The 20189-nt window shown below is 53.8% G+C and overlaps 3 protein-coding genes across 4 annotated transcripts in view; 1 reads left to right on the forward strand and 2 right to left on the reverse strand.

The window, feature by feature from the left end:
• The window catches only part of STK4 (serine/threonine kinase 4), a 46455-nt gene extending 45679 nt beyond the window's left edge, over positions 1-776 (reverse strand). For both annotated transcript variants that reach the window (XM_039563405.1, XM_039563406.1), the window contains exon 1: positions 666-776. In XM_039563405.1, the coding sequence (XP_039419339.1) occupies positions 666-697 (32 nt within the window). In that variant the 5' untranslated portion in view covers positions 698-776. The remainder of the gene's footprint in view (positions 1-665) is intronic.
• Positions 777-823: 47 nt separating this feature from the next.
• TOMM34 (translocase of outer mitochondrial membrane 34) lies at positions 824-5228 on the forward strand. Its single transcript, XM_039563407.1, is given in 8 exon segments — positions 824-964; positions 1062-1161; positions 1303-1455; positions 2069-2187; positions 2190-2228; positions 2483-2627; positions 3253-3379; positions 4170-5228. Coding segments are annotated over 8 exon segments (897 nt in total). The 5' UTR covers positions 824-849; the 3' UTR covers positions 4269-5228.
• A 2818-nt stretch (positions 5229-8046) lies between these two features.
• Positions 8047-20075, reverse strand: PABPC1L (poly(A) binding protein cytoplasmic 1 like). The gene is made up of 17 exons (XM_039563175.1): positions 20012-20075; positions 19548-19585; positions 18652-18863; positions 17731-17924; positions 17126-17241; positions 16213-16352; positions 15347-15441; positions 14956-15093; positions 14369-14464; positions 13256-13522; positions 12662-12752; positions 12242-12370; positions 11086-11225; positions 10670-10763; positions 9753-9883; positions 8846-8935; positions 8047-8250 (listed from the first exon to the last, which is right to left on the reverse strand). Exons 3-16 carry the CDS (start codon positions 18842-18844, stop codon positions 8852-8854), a joined length of 1908 nt encoding a protein of 635 aa, XP_039419109.1. The 5' UTR covers positions 18845-18863; positions 19548-19585; positions 20012-20075; the 3' UTR covers positions 8047-8250; positions 8846-8851.
• Between the last annotated feature and the right edge of the window lie 114 nt (positions 20076-20189).

A 20189-nucleotide genomic window follows, 5' to 3' on the forward strand; every position in this document is an offset into this window, starting at 1 on the left:
CCAGCGCCAGCAGCTTCCTTTGTTCGCTGCCGAAGCATTCCCTGGGCCCCAGCTGCGAACCACTGATAGCATTCTGACACTGACACTTCATTCAAGCTGCCGCCAGCCTCCAGCTCTGCCCCGCAGCCCCGGCTCGGCCTGGCAGCCCGAGATAGGGGAGTCCCGGCTTCGTGCGGTGTCCGAGGGTCCGGGCTCGGTGTGCCCGGTGTGCCCGGGCCCGGCGGGAAGGCGGCAGTGCCAGGGCTGGGCACGGCGCCCGGACACGGCACCGGGGGGACAGACCCCCACAAAACTGGGAGAGACACGACGGGAGAACAAGTGACCGGAGCTTTGTCACACCACTGGCACGGGCCAGAACACCTCGTACAGCCGCGGTACCCGGTGGGAGCTCCCGCAGTGGCACAGGCTCCCCCAGTGCTCCAGTTTAAGCCGTTTTCCCCCACCTGAGCGCGGTGCTGTCCCAGCAGGGACCTGCGGGCGCTGCCCGGTGCCAGGTGACTGCCGCCTACGGCTCCGCGGCTCCGGGCAGCGGCAGCGCCCCGGAGGACGGAGGGGGCCGGAGCTCGGCGCGCCCACGGCCGGGCTCTCGGCCCCGCGCCGGCAGCAGGGCGGGGGATACGAGCCGGAGCATCCCCGGTCCCGGCAGGAACACACCCCGCGCTTACCGGCGCGGGTTCCGCAGCTGCACCGTCTCCATGGCGGTCTGTTGGCGAGCCGGGTCGGTCCCTCACTGCTCCATGGCACTCCACTCCGCCGCCGCTTCCGCCCGCCGCCGGATGCCAGCGGGGAGCGCCCGCCCCGGCTCCGAAAGGAGGGGCGCGGCTTCCCGGGCGCGGCGGCAGCGGCGCGATGGCCGCGTCCCCCGGTGCGCTGCGGCGGGCCGGCAACGAGGAGTTCCGCCGCGGGCAGTACGGCCCGGCCGCAGAGCTCTACTCCCGGGCGCTGGCGCAGCTGGAAGCCGCAGGTAGGGCACGACCCGGGGCGGGCGAGCGAGCGAGCGGGCGGCGGGATCCCTCTGAATCGCGGCTGAATCGCGGCTGTCCCGCTTGTGGCCCGCGCAGGGGATGCCACCGCCGAGGAGCGCAGCGTGCTGCTGGCCAACCGCGCCGCCTGCCACCTCAAGGACGGCGCCTGCAGCCTCTGCGTGGCCGACTGCACCAGGTGAGCGGCGGCGGGGCTGGGGGCACCCGGCGGGGCCGGAGGGAGCGCTCAGCGGCTTCCCCAGCTCGGCTGGGGCGGGCGAAGGGGCGGCGGCTGCCCCGGAGCCGCGGGACTGACGGCGCTCCCTCCTCTCTGCCGCAGCGCCCTCGAGCTGGTCCCGTTCGGGATCAAGCCCCTCCTGCGGCGGGCAGCGGCGTACGAGGCTCTGGAGAGGTACTCGCTGGCCTATGTGGACTACAAGACCGTGCTGCAGGTGGACTGCTCCGTCCAGGCGGCACACGATGGAGTCAACAGGTAACGCCGCCCCGTTAGGGCTCGGGAATAGGGCTGCTGGGTGCTGCTGCTGCTGCGAGCCGTGCTCATGCCGGCAGGAGCAAGCTGTGTCCCAGGCACACAAGTGAAGCAAGGCCTGGCCGTGTTCCCTTTGCCTGCTAGTGCCTATAGCTCCTTTCAAGATGCTGATCGAGGGCTGGGAATGATTTCTATGAGACTGTTTCTGCTTTGCTCAGTGTCTGGTTTAAAGGAAAAAATGAGCTAAAGTTCAGTATACTGTCCTTTAAGTCTCCCTATGTTTAGTGTGTTTACAGGCTGCTGTAGTCCTGTTTTCTTCCTGTTGCTGTCTCCTTCGCTTCATGGCTTGCCAGACCAAGGAGTGAAATGCATGTCTCTTGCTCACCTGAGCAGTGACAGCCCCAGCCCTTGTCCTATGTTATTTTTAGCCCTGCTGGCGTGAAGATAATCTCTTCATAAATGTCCTGTAGAAGGAACCCACTGAGATGCATGTAAAGAAATTAGCAGACAGAGAGATGTTGTTCTTAATACACAAGCCAGGTTAAAAGTGACCCTGCTGGCTACTGCGTGGCCCATCCAGCCGACAGCCAGCATGACTGGGAGCTGTCTCTTGCAGGATGACTAAAGCCCTGCTGGAGAAGGATGGCGTGAACTGGCGTCAGAAGCTCCCGACAATCCCCAGAGTGCCCGTTTCTGCCCAGACGAGGTGGAGCATTCCTTCTGCCCAGGCCCCTGGGCAAGCACTGCTCCTGCCACTGCACCACAGGGAGAACAAGGTGGGAACATGCACTTGGGCTGGGCAGAGAGCCCTGTAGCTCCTAAGGGTGGTGAACAAGACAGCTGCCACACCTGCTTGGTGTGTCTGCAGCTGGGGCTGAGGCCTGAAGAAACCCAGGCCTGGTTCTGCCACAGCCTTTTTGGTTGATTCTGGTTCTTTTGATCTCTCTGGTATGGGGATATTTGTTTTCTGTGAGGCTGTGATATTGTTGGTGGTTTTATAGAGTTCTGTGTCCTTTCCCACCATTTCCAGACCAGACTGCCGCTGGCATGGAGAGAGCTCGAATGCTGAAGGAAGAAGGAAATGAACTTGTAAAGAAAGGAAACCATAGAAAAGCAGTTGAGAAGTACAGTGAGAGTTTAAAGCTCAACAAGGAATGTGCAACTTACACCAACAGGTACTGTTCAGCTCTTTGCCTAGGTACTTCTTGGCCCTGTATAAAAGCTACCATGGTACTTCCTGGCAGAACTGTTTAATGTTTGCTCCCAAACTAATGAATAAAACAAAACCGCCCCCTCAGGTTCACTCCAAGTGCCTCCCCTGTAGTAGAACTTTCTTTGATCAGGTGCTACAGAACTCCTTGGAGACACTTCTCTGGGCTGCTAAGGGACTTCTCCCTTGACTGCTTTGTCTGCCAGGACTGGGGTTGTGAGTAGTCTCTGCTGCCCTACAGACCACAAACTGCAGACTGCTGTTCGACACTTGTCGTAGTTCTAAGGCAGTTGCAGCAAGCAGAGCATATGCTGCACTGGCAGAGGCAGGAACCTGCATCCTCAAATGCAAGTGCAGCTTCTTTAGCTTTAGAGCAGGTTGCTCTAAACATCTTCCTTTTTGTTCCTTTAAACTGAAAAACCATTTCTTTTTTTTCCCCTCCCTGTAAATGAAACAAACTTGAGCTCAAGAACAACACATGAGGATGGTTTTGGAGTCCAGCTTTGTGCTGCACTGACAGCTGCTCTCTGTGTTGCAGCAGTCGATGCTACTTTCAGCCAAAGGTCTCTAAGCAGGTGTCTGTGTTGCAGAGCTCTCTGTTACCTGACCCTGAAGCAATACAAGGAAGCAGCACAGGACTGCACCGAAGCTCTGAAGTTAGATCCTAAGAACGTTAAGGCACTCTACAGGCGTGCTCAAGCACTTAAAGAACTGAAGGTAAGTCAGGAGTTTTAGGCTTTAGGCTAGAACTAGATGGCTGTTGATGCATGATCAGAGCTAGAGATGGCCTTTAAGGCTTGTTTCTGTGCTAGATAACATCTGCCATCAGATAGCTGAGACCTTTAAAGACTAAGAATCAAAGACATCACACTTTACTGTTTGAATCTCATGAGTTTGTCAGCATCAGACACTGACAGCAAGTGTTTGTTCACAGAATCACAGGATATGCTGAATTGGAAAGGGCCCACAGGATCCTCGAGTCCAGCTCCTCACCCTGCACAGCACCATCCCCAGCAATGGCACCCTGTGCCCGAGAGTGTTGTCCAAACACTTCTTGAACTCTGTCAGGCTTGGAGCTGTGACCACTTCCCTGGGGAGCCTGTTCCACTGTCCAGCCACCTTCAGGGTGAAGAACCTTCTCCTAATACCCAACCCAAACTTCCCCTGACACAACTTCAGGCCGTTCCCACAGATCCTGTCCTTGATTACCAGAGAGACCAGTGTTGTGTTGAGCTTTATCTTTTTGTCTCATGAGAGATTCTGGAGTCAGTACTGGCGTACATACTGCATTGGTGTTGGACTCAGAACCTGCTTGAGTGATGAAATTGTGTTCTCAGCCCTAGTTTAAGCATGTTTTACAACAGCTACATCAATGCCAGTGCTTGAGCAGTTACAGAGAGGGAGTCACAGGCTTAATTGTGTTGTCTTTGCCTCTGTTGCTGGGTAGTAGTTCTGCCTTAGACTGCCTTTTTAATGCACTAACCATTAAAAAATACTCTCTTTCTAGGATTACAAATCAAGTATTGCTGACATCAAGAGCTTGTTGAAAACTGAACCAAAGAACACAGCCGCACTGAGATTACTGCAAGAACTGAACAGAGCCTAGGGTAACCAAGCAACAAGGAAAGCTTTCTTTTCCACTGCAGAGGAAAGCTTTCTCCCTTCTGATGTTGTTACAGGGACCAGTCAATGCAGGATTGGTGTTGAAGTCTTATCTTCCAGTGCTGCTGAGATCTAAGAGGTTCTGTACCAGCACAATGAATGTTAAGACATAATCTGTATCAAACTCTATTAAGCTGGCTCTATGATCATGCATAGTTTTAATGCCCCTCCCCAAGAGGCATTTAGGTTAATTTTCCTGGTTGAAGTCAACTTGCCTCTAACTATTGGCCTCAGGGACTCATTACATGTTGGCTAAGATGCACAGGAAGTGGCTGTTCCTGTCTGAAGTGCTACAAACAGAGGGGTTTCAGTCCTTATTCAGGTGACAGTTTTGCTGCGTTTGTGCTGCTATTACTGAAAGAAAGTTGCTGCAGGAACTGCTGTAGTTGCCAGAGCACCACGTACCTTTTCTTACAACAGGGGCACAGTTACTTGCACAGGGCCAACCTTGTTCCCTCTCCCCCTTGATGCCTGCTGGCCCTCAGCTGGGTTCTGCTGCTTAGTGTGGCTGGGCAGATGTTTACGGTAGCAGCTTTCTTTAATTATTCTGCACATTTAAGAAAACAGCAGCAAGTTAGGCCTGCCTTGTTACACTGTGCACTATTCTTTCAGATTCTGGGTGCTTGGGAATTTTGCAATGGTATTTTGTCTTGTTTTTTTTTAAAAAAAAAACCACTTTAGCTCCTCTGTGCCTTTTGGAGCAGTTGCTATGGGGTGTTACAGGGAAGAAAATATGCAGTAACACCCCAGCTGAGGTCTGGCTTACTACTTCAATGCATGTGTAAACTTTTCCTGATGTGATACTGATGGCACTGATTTTAAATGGTAGATAAAGAGATACTTGGAGTTACTTTGTGAACTGTTAAAACCTGTTCTCATTAAAGCCATGTTTATTTTCACTCTAGAACTGTGTTTTTTGTGATGGATGGAATAAGGGAACTGAAACACTTGCTTAACCACTTCATACTCTCCCCTCTTTTTGTCAGAGGACTTCAAGCATTATGCAGTGCCTTGCTCTTTCAGACAGTGACCTCAGCTCATAGTGGCCATTAAATTTAGAGTTCAGAGTCCCTACAGCTCCAGGGACACTGGGGCTGGGAAAGGCACGCTAAGGAGAGCAGAGCACTGCATCAGGGTTTCCAACCATTGCTCAGCCTTGCACTCTGCCTCAGCTGGTAAGATGCTGGGCCATGCTAGACCTGATCCAACTCATAATACAGACCAGGAGACAGAAGCTAGCCCTTGGTCAAGGTTCAAAAATCTTCTTTTCCCACCTTGCCTCTCCCAGCAGTGTTTCAGGCAAGTACCCCACTGAATTGAATTTAGAGAGCAATCCCTCTAATGCCATTTAAGACAAAGACTTCTTACCTTAGCCTGACACTAAACAGCTTTTTGTAGGTCCCAGGGCTGTACTCCATCAGCTGTAATGGGCCAGGGCTTGAAACAAGTCCTCCCCGAGGGGCACAAATTGCTCCATCCACTCTACTCCCACTTCTGAGCATGACAGCTCCACTGATCCCACAGCCAGCACTTACCCAAGCTCTTAGCAGGTGTGATGGATTTCAGGGTGGGGAAGCACACAGCACTATACAGATAAGCAGAGAAAGGTCACAGAATCCAGGAAAAGGACTGGCTTCACTTGACTAAGAGCTACTATCCTTTTGGCAGCCCTGCTGTTACCTGAGTGGCAGATAACCTGCACTGTTCAACAGCAGCTCCTCAGAGCACCCCTAACCAGCAGCAGTCACCATCTCCTTCCCCTCGAAACAGCAGTTTTGTTTGTGCCCGATACCAAAGATTTTCCCCAGCAACAGCACCAGGTAGACAGAGGTCATGCACAGCAACAAGACACTATTGCAAGCTCAGGGTCACTTCTGCTCCTGTCTCCCCTTCTGCTCCTGCTGAGGTGCTGCTGTCCATGCAGGACAATTCCCAGGTGGGCAAAGGTAGTGTTGGCCCACAGGGCAACAGAGAGGGTTTGTCACAGGGACACACCTTCATCAGCCCCGTTCAGAAACAACAGCAGCTGTTCCAGGCTGGGGACTCCAGACTCATTTGCATTGCTGCCTCAACTCCCTAAAGCCTCAGACTTCACCAAGGGACTTCTGCCAGGGAGCTACTCTGAATTATTTCTAGTATCATCAGGGATCCAAGTGCCAACTTCACCTTTTCTGATTAACATTTTAGAACTTGTCCTTGTTCACACCCTCTCTTAGGCTATTCTGCTGTCCCTGTGTTCCTGGGCACCACTTTGCATTCCCTCTGGCTTTACAGAGGACTCACCAGCCCAGCCACCTGGCACTGTAGGTGGTGTCAGGCACACCTGAACTGCCCTGTTACACCTGAAAAAAGGCTGCAGCCAAGCTAACCAACAGCAGAATGAAGTTTACCTGTACAGCCCCATTCCAGCTCCTTGTGTGCATTACACTCATGCAAATAAATACATGTTCTTCCTCTAGAGACCAAGCAGAAAAGCTTCCAGCCTGTGACACTTTAGAGAAATAACAAATGAAGGTCCTGTATATTAAGTGAATTAAAGTCCTTTATAAGCATCTCACTGAGGAGATGATACCTAAACAATGAACAGCTCAGGCTGAGGCATCCACTAAGAGGAAAAGAAATATTTAAGGAGGTCAGAGGAAGAACTGGTGAAATGAAGGTGAGGAAAAGGAATGATGAAAAGCCCCAGTGAAGAGTCCCAGCAGAGCAGAGCAGACACTATGCAGGAGCAAATGTGTAAGTGGTTCTATTAAAATGCTGGAAGGAAAAGAAGAGGTAGGAGGGGTGACTCAGCAGGGAGCTGAAGCAAGAGTATGATACAGCACAGAAGGAAGATTGAGACAGCAACACCAGCACAAACTGCACAGAAGAGGGTGGGTGGTGCTGGCAGAGGTGTGCTCCTGCCAGCTCGGGGAAGGAGTCAAGTGAGGTCAGTGCTTCACCAGCCTCAAGTACCAAGGAGTCTCTTCCTTTCCTAACTAGGAAGGGCAGAGGATTAAGGCCAGGGTGATGACAGCAACAAAGAGCAGAGCCCAGCAAGAACAGGTCCCAGCTCCTCCTGCGAGCAGGGAGTGTCCCTGTGGGACACAATGCGGTCATGATTGTTTGCTGGGGCTCTTTAGTGACTCCTTGAGACCTCTGGTCAGGGACACACATTGGAAACACAGCTTTTGATGTACAGCTACTCCACAATACCTCAAAAACTTGCTCTTGTGCAACACAAACACAGACACACCCTCTGGTGACCAGCAGGAGACACTCGAGGCCAGTACTGCAGGTGAACAAGGTTCATTACAAAAGGAGAACAACAGGAATCGATCCTGTTTTGCTTAAATCCATCCTCCTAGGGAATCAGAAAGGATTAGAGGAGCCTCTTGGGTGGCAATTTGTAAATGTAATGCTGTAATGCTGTATGTCCCTTCTGCCAGCTCTCCAGACTGACACCCCAGCAGCACCACAAACTTCAAACACTAATTACTGCAGCCTGAGTCCATCCTTCCACCTGCAGGAAGCAAAGTAGGGGCTGTCTTTCTGCCAAGGGAACTAACCCCCATTTCTGGGGGAGCACGGAAGTACCAGTTCTTTATTAGTGTCAGCTACGTGAACAAATAAAACTACAAAACCCAATAAATTCCCTATAATGATGATTCATCAGCACCCATCATTTCCTGGGCAACTGACCCGGGCTGGGTTTCACACGATATTTCACAAGGTGCTTTCAGTGGTGAGAAGAGATTTAATGTGGGGATTTTCACAGGTGCAGGAGGAAGCAATTTACAAGGGTTACAATACACATGAACAATAGGATGGGGCATTTGAAGACAAAGCCAGGGTCACTGTACGGGCATGATTCCAACAGTGTGGTGGGGCTCCTGCTCCTGTTCTTCAACAACAACATTCTCAGGGCTTGCTCTCAGTCCCAAAGTCTGCAAGAAACAGAGAACCCAAATATGCAATTTACAAGTGCTAAAGGGAGAGTTTCATCCAGACAAGATGGAATTCACCTGAACTTGGGTTAACACAGTTACTGCCATATCATGAGCCAAGGAAATATCTGAAATATCTTCAAAGGGGTACATACAGTCTGAATTGCTTTGTTAGTGCGTCTATCCCAGCCTCAGCAGCAGGGCCAGTTCTCCTAGTCAAGCACACAAAGGGTATTTTATAGGCTATCTACTGCCATGGTTCTGCAAAAAACCCACTGGGAATTCCCAGGAAAGGTTGTGCTGGTCCCCACTAGACCTACAGGAAAACAAGGACCTTTCTATCTTCCTTTCTGGTAGCACAGTCCTCATCTGGTAGTATTGCCCTCATCAACACAGAAAGAGCCCACAGAGAACCAGGTCTCTGCAGTACAACTAAGTCCAGAAAATGGAGGATGCAATTTAAGGAATGGAATATTACAGTCAAAGACACTGATATTGCTTATTAAACCTTGCTTGGCCTGGATGAGAAACCCAATCCCCAGTTTCAGAGTCAGAAACCAGAGACTCTGAGCACACCACAGCTCCCAGCACCCACCTGGAGTCACTGCAGGAACGGCCCAGCACTGCCCTTGAGGGGTGTCTCTGTGTTCTGGTGTGCCTGGAGAACAGTGACCGCTTCCTCGATCTTACAAGAGAGAGCACAAGGGGGAGAAGTTGAGTTGCTCCACTGCAGGAGTGCACTGCACCAGGAATTCAATATTTCAGGTCCCAGTGTGGCCTCCATACAGATCCACTTCCAAAATGTAAAGGACTTGAATAATCACAAAATCCAAGCCTGCTGCTTCTGCAGGAGGCTGATCAAGCCAAAGACCTTTTCTGTCTCTTACCAAGGGGAATTCTGGGGTATCTCTCCTCTATTACCAAGTCGGAACTTGCTAGAGAGAAGTCAGATTTCACAGGTGAAGCTGCCTGACCACCCAACAGAGCCCAGACACCTCAAAAAACATCAGTGAAAAGGTGAAAGGAGCTCCTGTCTCCAAGGAGCAACAAAAAGATGCAGTCAATTCACTGCAACTATTTTGATGGGAACCAAAGCTAAATATTCACCAGGATTAAGAAGGAAACTGAAGAAAAACTGCTGCCCCTCTGCAGTATAGCTCATTTCTATTCTGAGGAAAGAGCATCTTCCTGGCTGCTTCCCTGTAGAGACACCACCCTGATTTTCCCCTCTCACTTCCCAGCCACCTCCAAACCACCCTCAGGCTTGGCCTGTGCTTTAGGGAGCTGCTTCCAGCTTCTCCTTTTGCTGAAGGCAGGCAGACATTCAGGCAACTGGGTGTGGTGACATCAATCTGGGGCTCCTTTTTTCCTTGAAAATAAAACCAGCAGCTACTTGCTCTTCCCATGGTGATCAGTGTCCTGGGCTGTGCTCAGCTTTCCTTGCAGCAGCAGGCAATCAGCCCTTTGGAAAGGGATGTGTTTGGGCACTGAGTCCCTCCTACCTTGGAGCGCAGGGAGTCTGGGGACTCCAGGAGCAGCAGCAGCTCAGAGTTGTCTATTTCCAGCAGCATCCCGGTGATCTTGCCGGCCAGCGCAGGATGCATCACGTGGATCAGAGGGTAGAGGCGTTCACCTGCTCCAAACACCAGCGAGGACATGAGCACTGTGCAAGCCCTCCAGCATTTTCAAACCCACTGCAAGCCCTCCTGCCCCCTCCACTGAAATGGGACACAAGGGTGGTGATAGTGGTGGTGGAAAAACCACTGCTCACAAGCAAAGCTACTCCAGCACATCCCAGCAACAGGAAGCTGCTGGGTGAAGTCAGCAGCAGGCGCCTACAGTGGGCACAGGGCAGTGGAGCTGAGCACGCCTGCCCACCCATGTGCAGGTGAAGGACAGTTTCTGAAGGAGCAGTTCCCTCCTGGGGAGGAAAGAGCTGGTTTGTGACCTGCTGTGCTTTGGCCAGGCCAAGCAATGCTGTCCCACCCCAGGGCACTGTCTGCTCCACCACAGAACGCCTGAAAGCCAAGGGTTGTGTGGCAGAGCTGACCTTAACCCCTATGGCCACCACGCTGTTCATCAGTGCCCAGGAGCAGCAGTACAGGGTGGTTCAGAGCTGAGGGGAATTGCAAAGGCCCTGGCATGGCCTGGCAGCACAGGCAGGGCGGATGGAGCTCTGCCTCTCTGCAAAGCGCCACCAGACACTCTCTCACTGCCAGGCAGCTCACGCAGACAGGGAGTGGTTTTATTGCTCCCATCCAGCTCCAATACAGACTGAATTTATTTTTTTTTTTTAAGCAGCATAATGTCAGAGCAATCCCACAAAGCCTTACAGCTTCTCCCAGCAGTTAAGTTTGCCCTGGTGCATGCAAGCCCACATGGCCCCAGGGCCCTGCAGCAGAGCAGCTGTGACACCCACCGATCATTTGCTTCTGCTCCTGGGGAGGGGCTGCTGCAAGCAAGGATGCTGTCAGTGGCTCCTGCCCCTGGACATGCACAGCAGGTTCTCCCACCTGGAAGAAAAACAGGGAAGAACAGCAATCAAAGGCTGGAAGGGATGTGAGTTACCTGGCTTGCAGGAATGGTGCTGGACACCAGCCACAATGGGGCATTTCAGCCTTCCAAATGCTGGCACTGTGTGTTTGTACTCAAACACCAGCTGCAGCAAAGCTGGAGTCAAGCATTAGAGCTGTTTTGCTACTGGATCCATAGCTGCCCCCAGGAAAGGCCCCCACAGCACCAGTCACGGAGCCATGGGGAGTCCTGGGGTCGGCAGTCACATTAGCCCAGAGCAGGACCAAGAATGTCACATTATGGTGGCTGCAGAGCACTTACCTGCGGGGCCACCATGGGTGGCATGTGCCCCATGGGCTGCATGTTCCTGGCAGATGAGGAGTACTTGTACTGCTGGGCACCCCGTGGCAGGGCAGACGAGGAGGGCAGCCGGGTGCTGACCGTCTGCGTCCCGATGTTGGCTGCAATGGGGACCAGAATACTTGTGAGGAGGAGTCCTTAAATGCATACCTATGCCAAGGAGGCTGAAGCCAGAAGGGCAGTGTGCTTGTTTGGAGGGCCTGAAAAATCCTACATGGGCTCAAAGCAGCCCCCCAGTCAAAGGCAGCTTCCCCAGGACAGGCAGGGCACTGCCGCCCTTGGGGTGGGGTGGTTTGATGTTGTGCAGAGGGCAGGAGAGCTGGCAAAGGCACCCACATCTCGTCATCTCTCCTCCAGAAACCCATCTGCATGAGCAGCCAGAGAATGGGAACAGCACTGAGGAGCGTGGGCTGCAGACCCCTGTCTCCCAGCTCATCCTGAAGGAAGGTGAGGGCAGAGAAATGAGAGGACAATGACAAAAGGAGAAGGGACAAGCCACAGAGAGCCCTCCTGGTCCCACTGTTCACTTCAGCAATTAGACACTCAATGCCAAAGATAACTTCGGGCAAAATCCCAGGAAGATGGGAAGGCTGTAGGCAGTCACTGCCCCAGCTGGTCCTGTCTGGAGGAGGCACCCCAGGACCCAGGGCCAGCCTCAGCACAACCAGGCACCGGGGATGCCAGCAAGATCTGGTCCTCAGCTCCAAACCCCTCTAACATGAGGCTTGGCACTGGCAGCAGTTCAGCCAGAGCCTGTGAGATCCCCTTCCTGTGCCCCACAGGTCCTTTCCCACCTTCTGCCTTTGTCCGAGCCTAAGCCCAGGTGCTGTGGCTGCATCACCATCTGCTTTAAGGATCATAGGACAGGAGCAGCCACCAACAAGACCAATCTGCATATCAGAGACCCGTCCCATTACCTGAAAGACCACAACCTTCCCCAAAAGTTACATACTTAGTTTCTACAGACACTGCTCCAATTCCATCACACCATCAGGCTCCTCCATGAGAAATCCCACAAAACAAACTATCCTCAGAGGAGGCCTGAGCTCACAGTAAGCACCCTTGCCACCACAGCGATGTCCCAGCTGGAAATTGTGGGGGTCCTTCCCCCACTCACCCACTCTCTGGGCCTGGGGGGGCACACGGGGCACCTGGGTGGAGGCCTGTCTGGTGGTGCTGATGTTGGACAGCAGGCGCCGGGGGGGCACAGCAGCCCTCAGGATGGGGGTGGTTTCAGGATACACTGCTGTAGGAAAGAACACACACATAAATGAAGCCACTTGGTAGCAGAGGCATGGAAGGAGACGGCAGGGGAGTGACTGTGGCTGGGGACAGTTCAGGAGCACCTCACCTCTGGTGTCACGGCCAACTTGTCACCTCCTGGTGCCCATCACCGTGACCCTGCACCAAACCCCTGCACACTTATCCAAGACAAACCCCCAGGGTTACAACACTTTGTACTGCTTTTAGAGACCCTCAGTCCCTGACTGAGCCCAGCTCGTGCCAAGAGCCCCCAGGGAGAGACAGGCAGACTCACAGGGAGGCCGGGAGGGCTGTGCACTCCAGCGAGTGGCAGGGCGGACTGGCACAACAGGGCTGGGGCCGTAGAAGGCAGCTCTGGTTTGTGGCTGGGAAAGGAGAACACATTATCCAACGTGACTGGGGAGCTGAGCTGAGCCAGAACTACCCCAGAGCCTCTTGGTGGCTGCTGCACACAGACAGACAAGCCAAAAACATGCTCTGCAGGGTGCCAGAGCATTTTAAACACCGACCTCCAGCCCTGCTGCCAGCATGTCCTCCAGCAGCTCTACTTAACTCCTCCCCTGGAGCTTCTGCACCTCTGTAACCCTTTCCTCTTGCTCTCCATGCTCACACCCTCCCACCAAACTCCTCCTTGCTTCCTCCTTCTCTGAGGGGCAGCAGTAAGTAACAACAAAATACCCAGCCCATTACCTGGAGCAGCTGCACCCCACCCTGCTGCTCACATGGAAGCCCAGCACAGATCCCACCGGTTCCACAGGGTGTGCCCAGCTCTGCATAACCCAAGCTCTGCTTCTCAGCCTGACAGCCACCCCACTCCAGGGCAGACCTGGGTCCCTGTGCAAGGCTGCCACTGGGGAGCAGGACTCACCTGGGGCATGGGGGGTAGGAAGTACCCTGGGGGGGTCTGGAAAGAGCCCAGGAGAGGGCCAGGCAGGGCCCTCATGGTGGCCAGTCTCTGCATGTACTGGTTGGTGAGGATTGCTTTCCGCTCTTCCTTCCTCTGAGCGAGCGCGACGTAGAGAGGCTTTGTGCTGACGATCCGCCCGTTCATTTCTGTCACGGCCTTGGTGGCCTCTTCTGGGGATGAAAAGCATACAAACCCAAACCCTTTGCTGCGGCCACCCTCTGTCATCACCTAGAATTGGATTAGAACAAAACAGCTGAGTCCACAGATCGCTGCAGCACACACAAAACACGGTGCAGTGAGGGGGGTGGGATCCAGCCACAGGCACCCCATTTCAGCCCCCACACCCAGGGTGGGATGGATGGGACTGCACCTCTCTCACAGACAGGTTTCTCTGGGGTAGGGGAGGATTTGCTCAGGCAGTAGGTTTGGGAAATGAAGATGGCAGAGTCTGGACCAGCCTGAGATCCAGAGCCGGTGACTGTCTGGGGGGAATCTGTGCCTCAGCCCCACAGGGCCCATGGGCCAGAAATGCTCTGGTGCTAAACACTGCAGGAGCCAGCAAGGGATGGGGATCAGTGGGACACTGTGCCCTGACAAGGGCCAGACATCATCTGTCCCTGGTGGGTTACAGGTAGCTGACCTTGAAACCAGACCACCCCTCTGCACCCTTCAAGAGAAGGCTGACACCAGTCCCAGTGAAAAGACTGACACTTCCATGGTGTTCCAAAAGGCCAAACACCAGCCTGTCACCCCACTGTCCCGAGAGAGGTGGCTTGTGGGTCATTTTTATTTGTATCAGTGTCACAGAGCAGCTGGGCAATATTCAGAATGTTGCAGCTTTAAGGTCCCACACCTGGCACCTCACCAAGGCTGGGGTAACACAATCAAACTACAAAATATTTGCTCCTCAGGACAGCTTGGAGTGAAGTGGCATGTCCCTCACACCTGGCTTGAGGTACAAGCCATTAGCAGGGAGCTGTAATTCAACAGGATGATAATCCAAATCCATCTGCAAGGGCTGAGTGCACCGGCTGACTGACCCCAGGAGCCCCAGGGGCAGCCCCAGTCCCTCACCTTGGCACTGGTGATGGTGCCATAGGGAGAGAACTCCTTCCTCAGCCTCTCGTCGTCTATCCCATCATCCAAGTTCTTCACATACAGGTTGACACCCTGCACACGATGAAATAAAAGCAGCTTGGGATCCCAAAGTTTACAACAGTTTGTCACACTGGGTATACATTTCACCAACAGCTCAGCTGGAGGGTGGGACAGCCCCCGCAGGAGCAGTGACGTGGAGAGGGACCAGGATTGTGCATAAACTCCACTCAAAGTACAAACACCCCAAGTGAAGAGGGCACCCAGACCATCACTGTGAACCTGCTCCAAGATCTCATGAAGCTGTCTCAGTTCCAGACTAATATTTCTGGAAATGAGCAGACCCACTTGCTCACCTCCCAACATCATCCTGGGTTTAAATCCCTCTCCTCTTTCCTGATACTGCTTCCCAGGACATTCCCAGGCAGTGACCGGACCCTGTGCAGGTCTTTAATTGCAGGAGGGGCCGACCACGCCAATCTGCTCTGGAAAGCTCTGTGCTATACCCAAGCTGAGGGCATCCCTGGTACAGACCTGCAGGATGGAGCACCCTGCTCTCCCCTTACCTGGTACCTGTTCACTCGCTCCTGTTTCATCTGCTCAAACTTCCTCTTGAGCTCGCTCTGGCGCTCCAGCCGCTTCTGGGCCCGGCCCACGTACACCACGCGCCCGTTGATCTCCTTCCCATTCATGTCAGCCACCGCCTGCCGGGGAAGGGAAGGGCTCTGAGCTCAGTGGGAAGTCCATGGCCACAGCTCTGCCCTTCACCCACCACCCCAGGGCAGTCCCACAACAAGCAGAGATCTGCTCCCCCTTGCCAGGCCCTGCCCATCCAGGTACCCAGCGCCAGCTCCCAGACGAGCACAAAGCTGGTGAGGTTCCCCCTGAGGAGAGGTGGGAACATCACCAGGTGACAAACTCAGGGGAGAGATGGGCAGTGAGTGAGGAGCCTCTTGCCTTCTGGGCTTCTTCGTGCTTCTCAAAGTTGACGAATCCGAAGCCCTTTGAGCGGCCACTGTTGTCCATCATGACCTTGACACTCAAGGTCTTTCCTGCAAGAGGGAAGGACAGTATGGTCTGATGGGTGCTGCTGTGCTCAGGAGACACCATGACATGCCAGCCCAGGGAAGAGACTGGATGGCCATGGCAGCATGGAAGAGCCCAGCGGGAGGACAGACAATGGGATACCCATGAGGCAGGGACAGAAGGCTGTGGGGGTTGGTGAGGGTGATCCCTCCCACCCTGAGTGCTGCTCTCATTGCCCTGGGCTCTTCAGCCTCTCCAGCCAGTGCAGTGAGTTCCTTTGTCTAGAAAATCTCATCTCCTTTGTACATGAACACATATATTGGGTTCATATGAAGGATAACCACAAATTACCTGTGATGACACTGACCAAGCATGAACAGCATGGCCCATGGGTTGGCACAATAATAAACCCCATCACCAGAGGCATCCTCCAGTAGTGGACTAAACTGAAAAGCCTGTTTTCTTTAAATTCAGACTCAATTCTTATTCCCAGGGCTCCTGTAACCAGGCAGCCTGCTGGTAACAAGACAATTTTAAAAACTATCCAAGAAAGAAAAAAACCTACATTTTTCAAGAGAGCACCAAGTACAAGTTATCCTCCTTCACAGCAGGAAAGCACATGTAACATCCTGACAGCTGAAGTGACTGCAGTCCTTTTATGTGGGGGATGTTTAAACAAGTCACATCTCACGAGAAAAGGGGCTTGCTACTTCAGCCAAGCACTCTGCCCAGCTTCCCTTTCAATTGCCCCAAGTCCAGTTTATCAGACACGAGGATACCTCAACAACTGTGCTCACCAAACTTGGAGAATATTTCCCTCAGTCTGTCATCATCCATATCATCCCCAAAGTTTTTGATGTAGACGTTGGTGAACTCTATTGCCCTCGCCCCAACCTCTGCCTCGCGCTCCTTGCGGGATTTGAAGTGTCCAACAAACCTGCAGGAAGAAAGGAATAGGCCTCAAACCCTGCACGTTCCTTGCAGAGGGAAGATGGACACAGGTACACCTGTCTCAGTAAGGCCAAGAGAGATCCCATCCTCAGGCCATGCTTTGCTCACCCACAAGCTTACCATGAGTTTCACATACAGCAACTTCAGCATGTCCTACTCTGGTGTACCTCTACCCAAACTCCCCCTTGTCACTGCCAAAAGTAGGGATGTGTCATCCCAGGAGACATCAAAAGACTTCAAAGGATGCCACCACCACAAAAGACCCCAAAGGATACCACCAAGTGCCAGCTCTATTCCTCCAAAGCATTCTCAAACACTCTGGGCAGCCCTTGCCTCTGTGGGATGTAGAGAGGGAGGTGATGCAATGCAAGCAGAGAGAGGAACAACAACAACAAAAAAAACCCCTTCCTGCCCAGATTATCTGATGCCAGCAGCCAAGATCAAGGACCAGCCCCACTTTGTGGGCACTCATTACACTGCCTCAGCAATAAAACCCAGCCTGGGGCTGGACTCCTTCCCCACCATCTGGGAACAGCTCCAAACCACTATCACACTTCCACCAGCACTCACCACAAGTGACTCACTGTCCCAGAGAGCAGCACAGACACTATGCCCAGCAGGGGTGGGAAAAGGGAAGAACACAGAGAACAGCAGGAGAGGAATGCCTGAGCAGAGCATGCTTTTACTCCCAGTAGTGGACCAAGGCAAGGGAGGAGCAGAACCAAGGGCAGGGCCCAGACTCCTCTCTCTGGCACTTACACCTTCCTGTCATTGAGCAGCATCCCATTCATGGTCTCAATGGCCCGAGTCGCTGCCTCATGTGTCTCAAAGTGGACAAAGCCATAGCCACGGGATCCATTTTCATCACAAACCACCTACAAACACAGAGAGGAGCAAAGGAAAGAGACAGACACTCTTTTTCTCCGCGTTTGTACAAGAGTACATCACAGGAAAAACCCATCCCCATCTTCCAGGGGCATTTTCCCTCCCTGACATCCTGCTCCCACTGCAGCTGAGCTCTGTCGGGGTGTTGATGGCAGGTCAGGGATATGGACAATCCCAGGACCTGATCCATGGTGCTTTATATGATATCCAGGAGCTTATGGCTCCCCAAGACCCACATACCACTGGTGCAGTGAGCTGGGACAGGAGGACACAACATCCCTGTGTAGGGACTGGGGAAAAAGCCCCCATTCTGAGGGGAAACATAGCAAGGCCTTTTGGCTTGAAAGCATGTGGGAATTTAAAGGAGATGTTGTGGGAAGCGAAATGAGAAAGTGAATTCCAGCTGGCTGGAGCACACTTCCAAGAGTGAGGGCAGCTCTGCAGCAAGCCCTCTCCTGCAGGGCCCTGGGCACACCTACCTTGCATGACAGGATGTTTCCAAAGGTAGAGAAGGTGTCATACAGGGCTTTGTTATCAATGGAGTCATCCAGGTTCTTGATGAAGACGTTTCCAACCCCTGATTTTCTGAGCCCAGGGTCCCGTTGGGACCACATGATGCGGATGGGTCGGCCTTTGATCACCTCAAAGTTCATGGTGTCCAGAGCTCGCTCAGCTGGCAAAGAAAGAGGAGGAGAGGAGAGTAACAGAGACAGATCTCCCTCACATCCAGCAGCTGAGATGGGCACAGGAATCAGGGACAGGGGCTTGTTAACCTAAATGGAATAGGCAGCTCTGCTCCCCACCCCTTCAGTGACACCACTCTTTGATTAATTTTTTTTTTCCCCCCTCTCCAAAGCATGTCTGACTCCCAAGGATCAGCCATTTCACTACAAGCTCCAGTCTGGCAGATGCCCAACTAATTCACCCAGCAAGGATTTTAGTCTCTAGGGCAACTAAATCAGCACCTTCCCGTCACTACAGCCTCACTTCAGCATGGAACATCTTCCAATTGCAATCCTGTGTCATGGCAATGCCTGCCAGGAGAGTGGCCTCACATCACACTGTGAGCCAGTGAGCAGCTGGCTGCCCCAGGTAAGGGCAAGAAGGGGTTTTGTGCCCTTCTCTGATGGAGAAGGAGGAGGGAGGCAACTCTTGCAAGTCACCTTCATCCCCTTACCAAAGCCCAGCTGCTGCATCCTTTCCCAGACCCTAAGAAGAGATGGAAGCAGGATGGGTCACCATCAGAGAGCAGATTGGGATTAGTTAGAACCAAGGCCCAGCAGCTGATGGAACCATTCAGACAACTGCTCCCCCCTCTTCCATTGCCCCCTTCACATCACTTGCACACCCCAATTCCCCACTGTGAGGCTGTTCCTCAGAGCTGTGTTGGGGGAGCATACCATCCACAGGCTGCTGGAAGTTTATGTAGGCATAGCCCAGCGACCGGCGCGTGGCCACGTCCCGACAGACACGGATGGACATGATGGGCCCTGCAGGTGAGAACTTCTCATAGAGCATGGCTTCAGTCACATCCGGGTGCAGGTCTCCCACGTAGAGAGAGGCTAAGGGATAGCCAGGGCCACTGGCATTCATGGTCACCCACGGAGTTCAGCTGCAGAGGGAGATAGACCTGAGGTTGCAGAGTGAAGGCTTCAGATTGTCTGCAGCAACCACAGACCCACACTGGGGCTCGCCCCACTGCAGCAGCACAAGTGCAAGCAATGCCCTTCCCTTCCCACCAGCAGGAACAGGAATTCCCGAAGGAAGCTGCAACCCCAAAACTTTCCAGGACATGACAATTTTGGTGCAAAAGTTGAGCTGGGATAATCTGCACCTCACAGCCCTTGCACATCCTGGAAGCACGCAGAGGGACATACCACATACATTTGCTCTTTTCAACACTCAAGCCCCCCGAGAAATAAAATGGAGCTTAATTCCTCAGAAGGCAAACAGCCCTTCTCCACCTGAGACTTCCATTTTAACCCCTTAACGGCTTCCTGCAGCCAGAGCAGACCCAAGGACTGTGGGTTTGTATTGATGCCCAGGGAGCAGACCTGCAGCCCATGATGCTCCCTGCAAATAACTCCATCTCTAACGAGGCAGACACAGAGTTTCGGCCACCCCTTCCCAGCTTCTCAGCTTGTTGACTACTGTTCCCAGAGCAGGCAAATTGATGCTCAGTCTCTGCCTGTGTGAAGACGACAGTCACTGCTTGAGACCCCCAGGGTACTGCCTGGGAACACAAAAATGGAGGTCCTGCCCCAAAAGTTTATAAACCTGTCATTGGGGCTCTTACCTGAAAGCTCAAAAGTCCTGAGACACTTGTTTAGATACCTAAAGATACGCAAAATTAACAGGCATATAGAGGAGAAGTGCATCGACGGCGGGCAGCCCACGGTGGAGCAGAGGGCTCCGTGACACAAGCCTCGCTCCTCGCACCACCAGAGGCGCCTCCCAGGGCCCCCCCAAAACAAACACAGGGTAACAGAGCAGCCACAGCCAGCGGGGCAGGGGGGAAAGGGAATTCAAAGGGGGAGGAGGCGGCTGGAGCGGCGAGGGGGGACCGGCCGGGCAGAGGCGGCACAGCCCCGCCGCGGGAGCCAAGGGCAGCGCACACCGCCGGCAACGGGACGGGGCTGCGGAGGAGCGCTGCTCACCCTGCCCGAGCCCGCCTGCCGGCGGGGACCCCCGGCCACCCCCGCCCCGGAGAAACGGCCCCGGCAGCCGGAGCTGGGTGATGGGAGCCGGCCCCGCACTCACACCGAGCGCTCGCCTCGGCAGCACCGCTCCAGTGCGGCTGCAGGCACCGCCCGCCTCTTCCGCGGCGGCCCCGGGGGCGGGACGGGACCCCCGCCCACCGCCCCACCCCCGGCCAGGTGCGGCCCTGCCCCGCCCCGTGCGGAGCGATGCGGTGCGGACACCCCCGCGGGCAGGGCAG

The sequence above is a fragment of the Corvus cornix genome, chromosome 20, assembly GCF_000738735.6.
Source record: "Corvus cornix cornix isolate S_Up_H32 chromosome 20, ASM73873v5, whole genome shotgun sequence".
NCBI classification, from domain to species: Eukaryota; Metazoa; Chordata; class Aves; order Passeriformes; family Corvidae; genus Corvus; species Corvus cornix.

Coding starts and splice junctions, on each gene's coding strand:
- PABPC1L (XM_039563175.1), bottom strand. CDS start 18,844: ATGAATGCCAGTGGCCCTGGCTATCCCTTAGCCTCTCTCTACGTGGGA. Junction 16,353..17,125: donor CTGCTCAATGACAGGAAGGT/GTAAGTGCCAGA, acceptor TTCTTCCTGCAG/GTTTGTTGGACACTTCAAAT. Junction 12,753..13,255: donor TCCTACCCCCCATGCCCCAG/GTGAGTCCTGCT, acceptor CTCCTTTCCCAG/CCACAAACCAGAGCTGCCTT.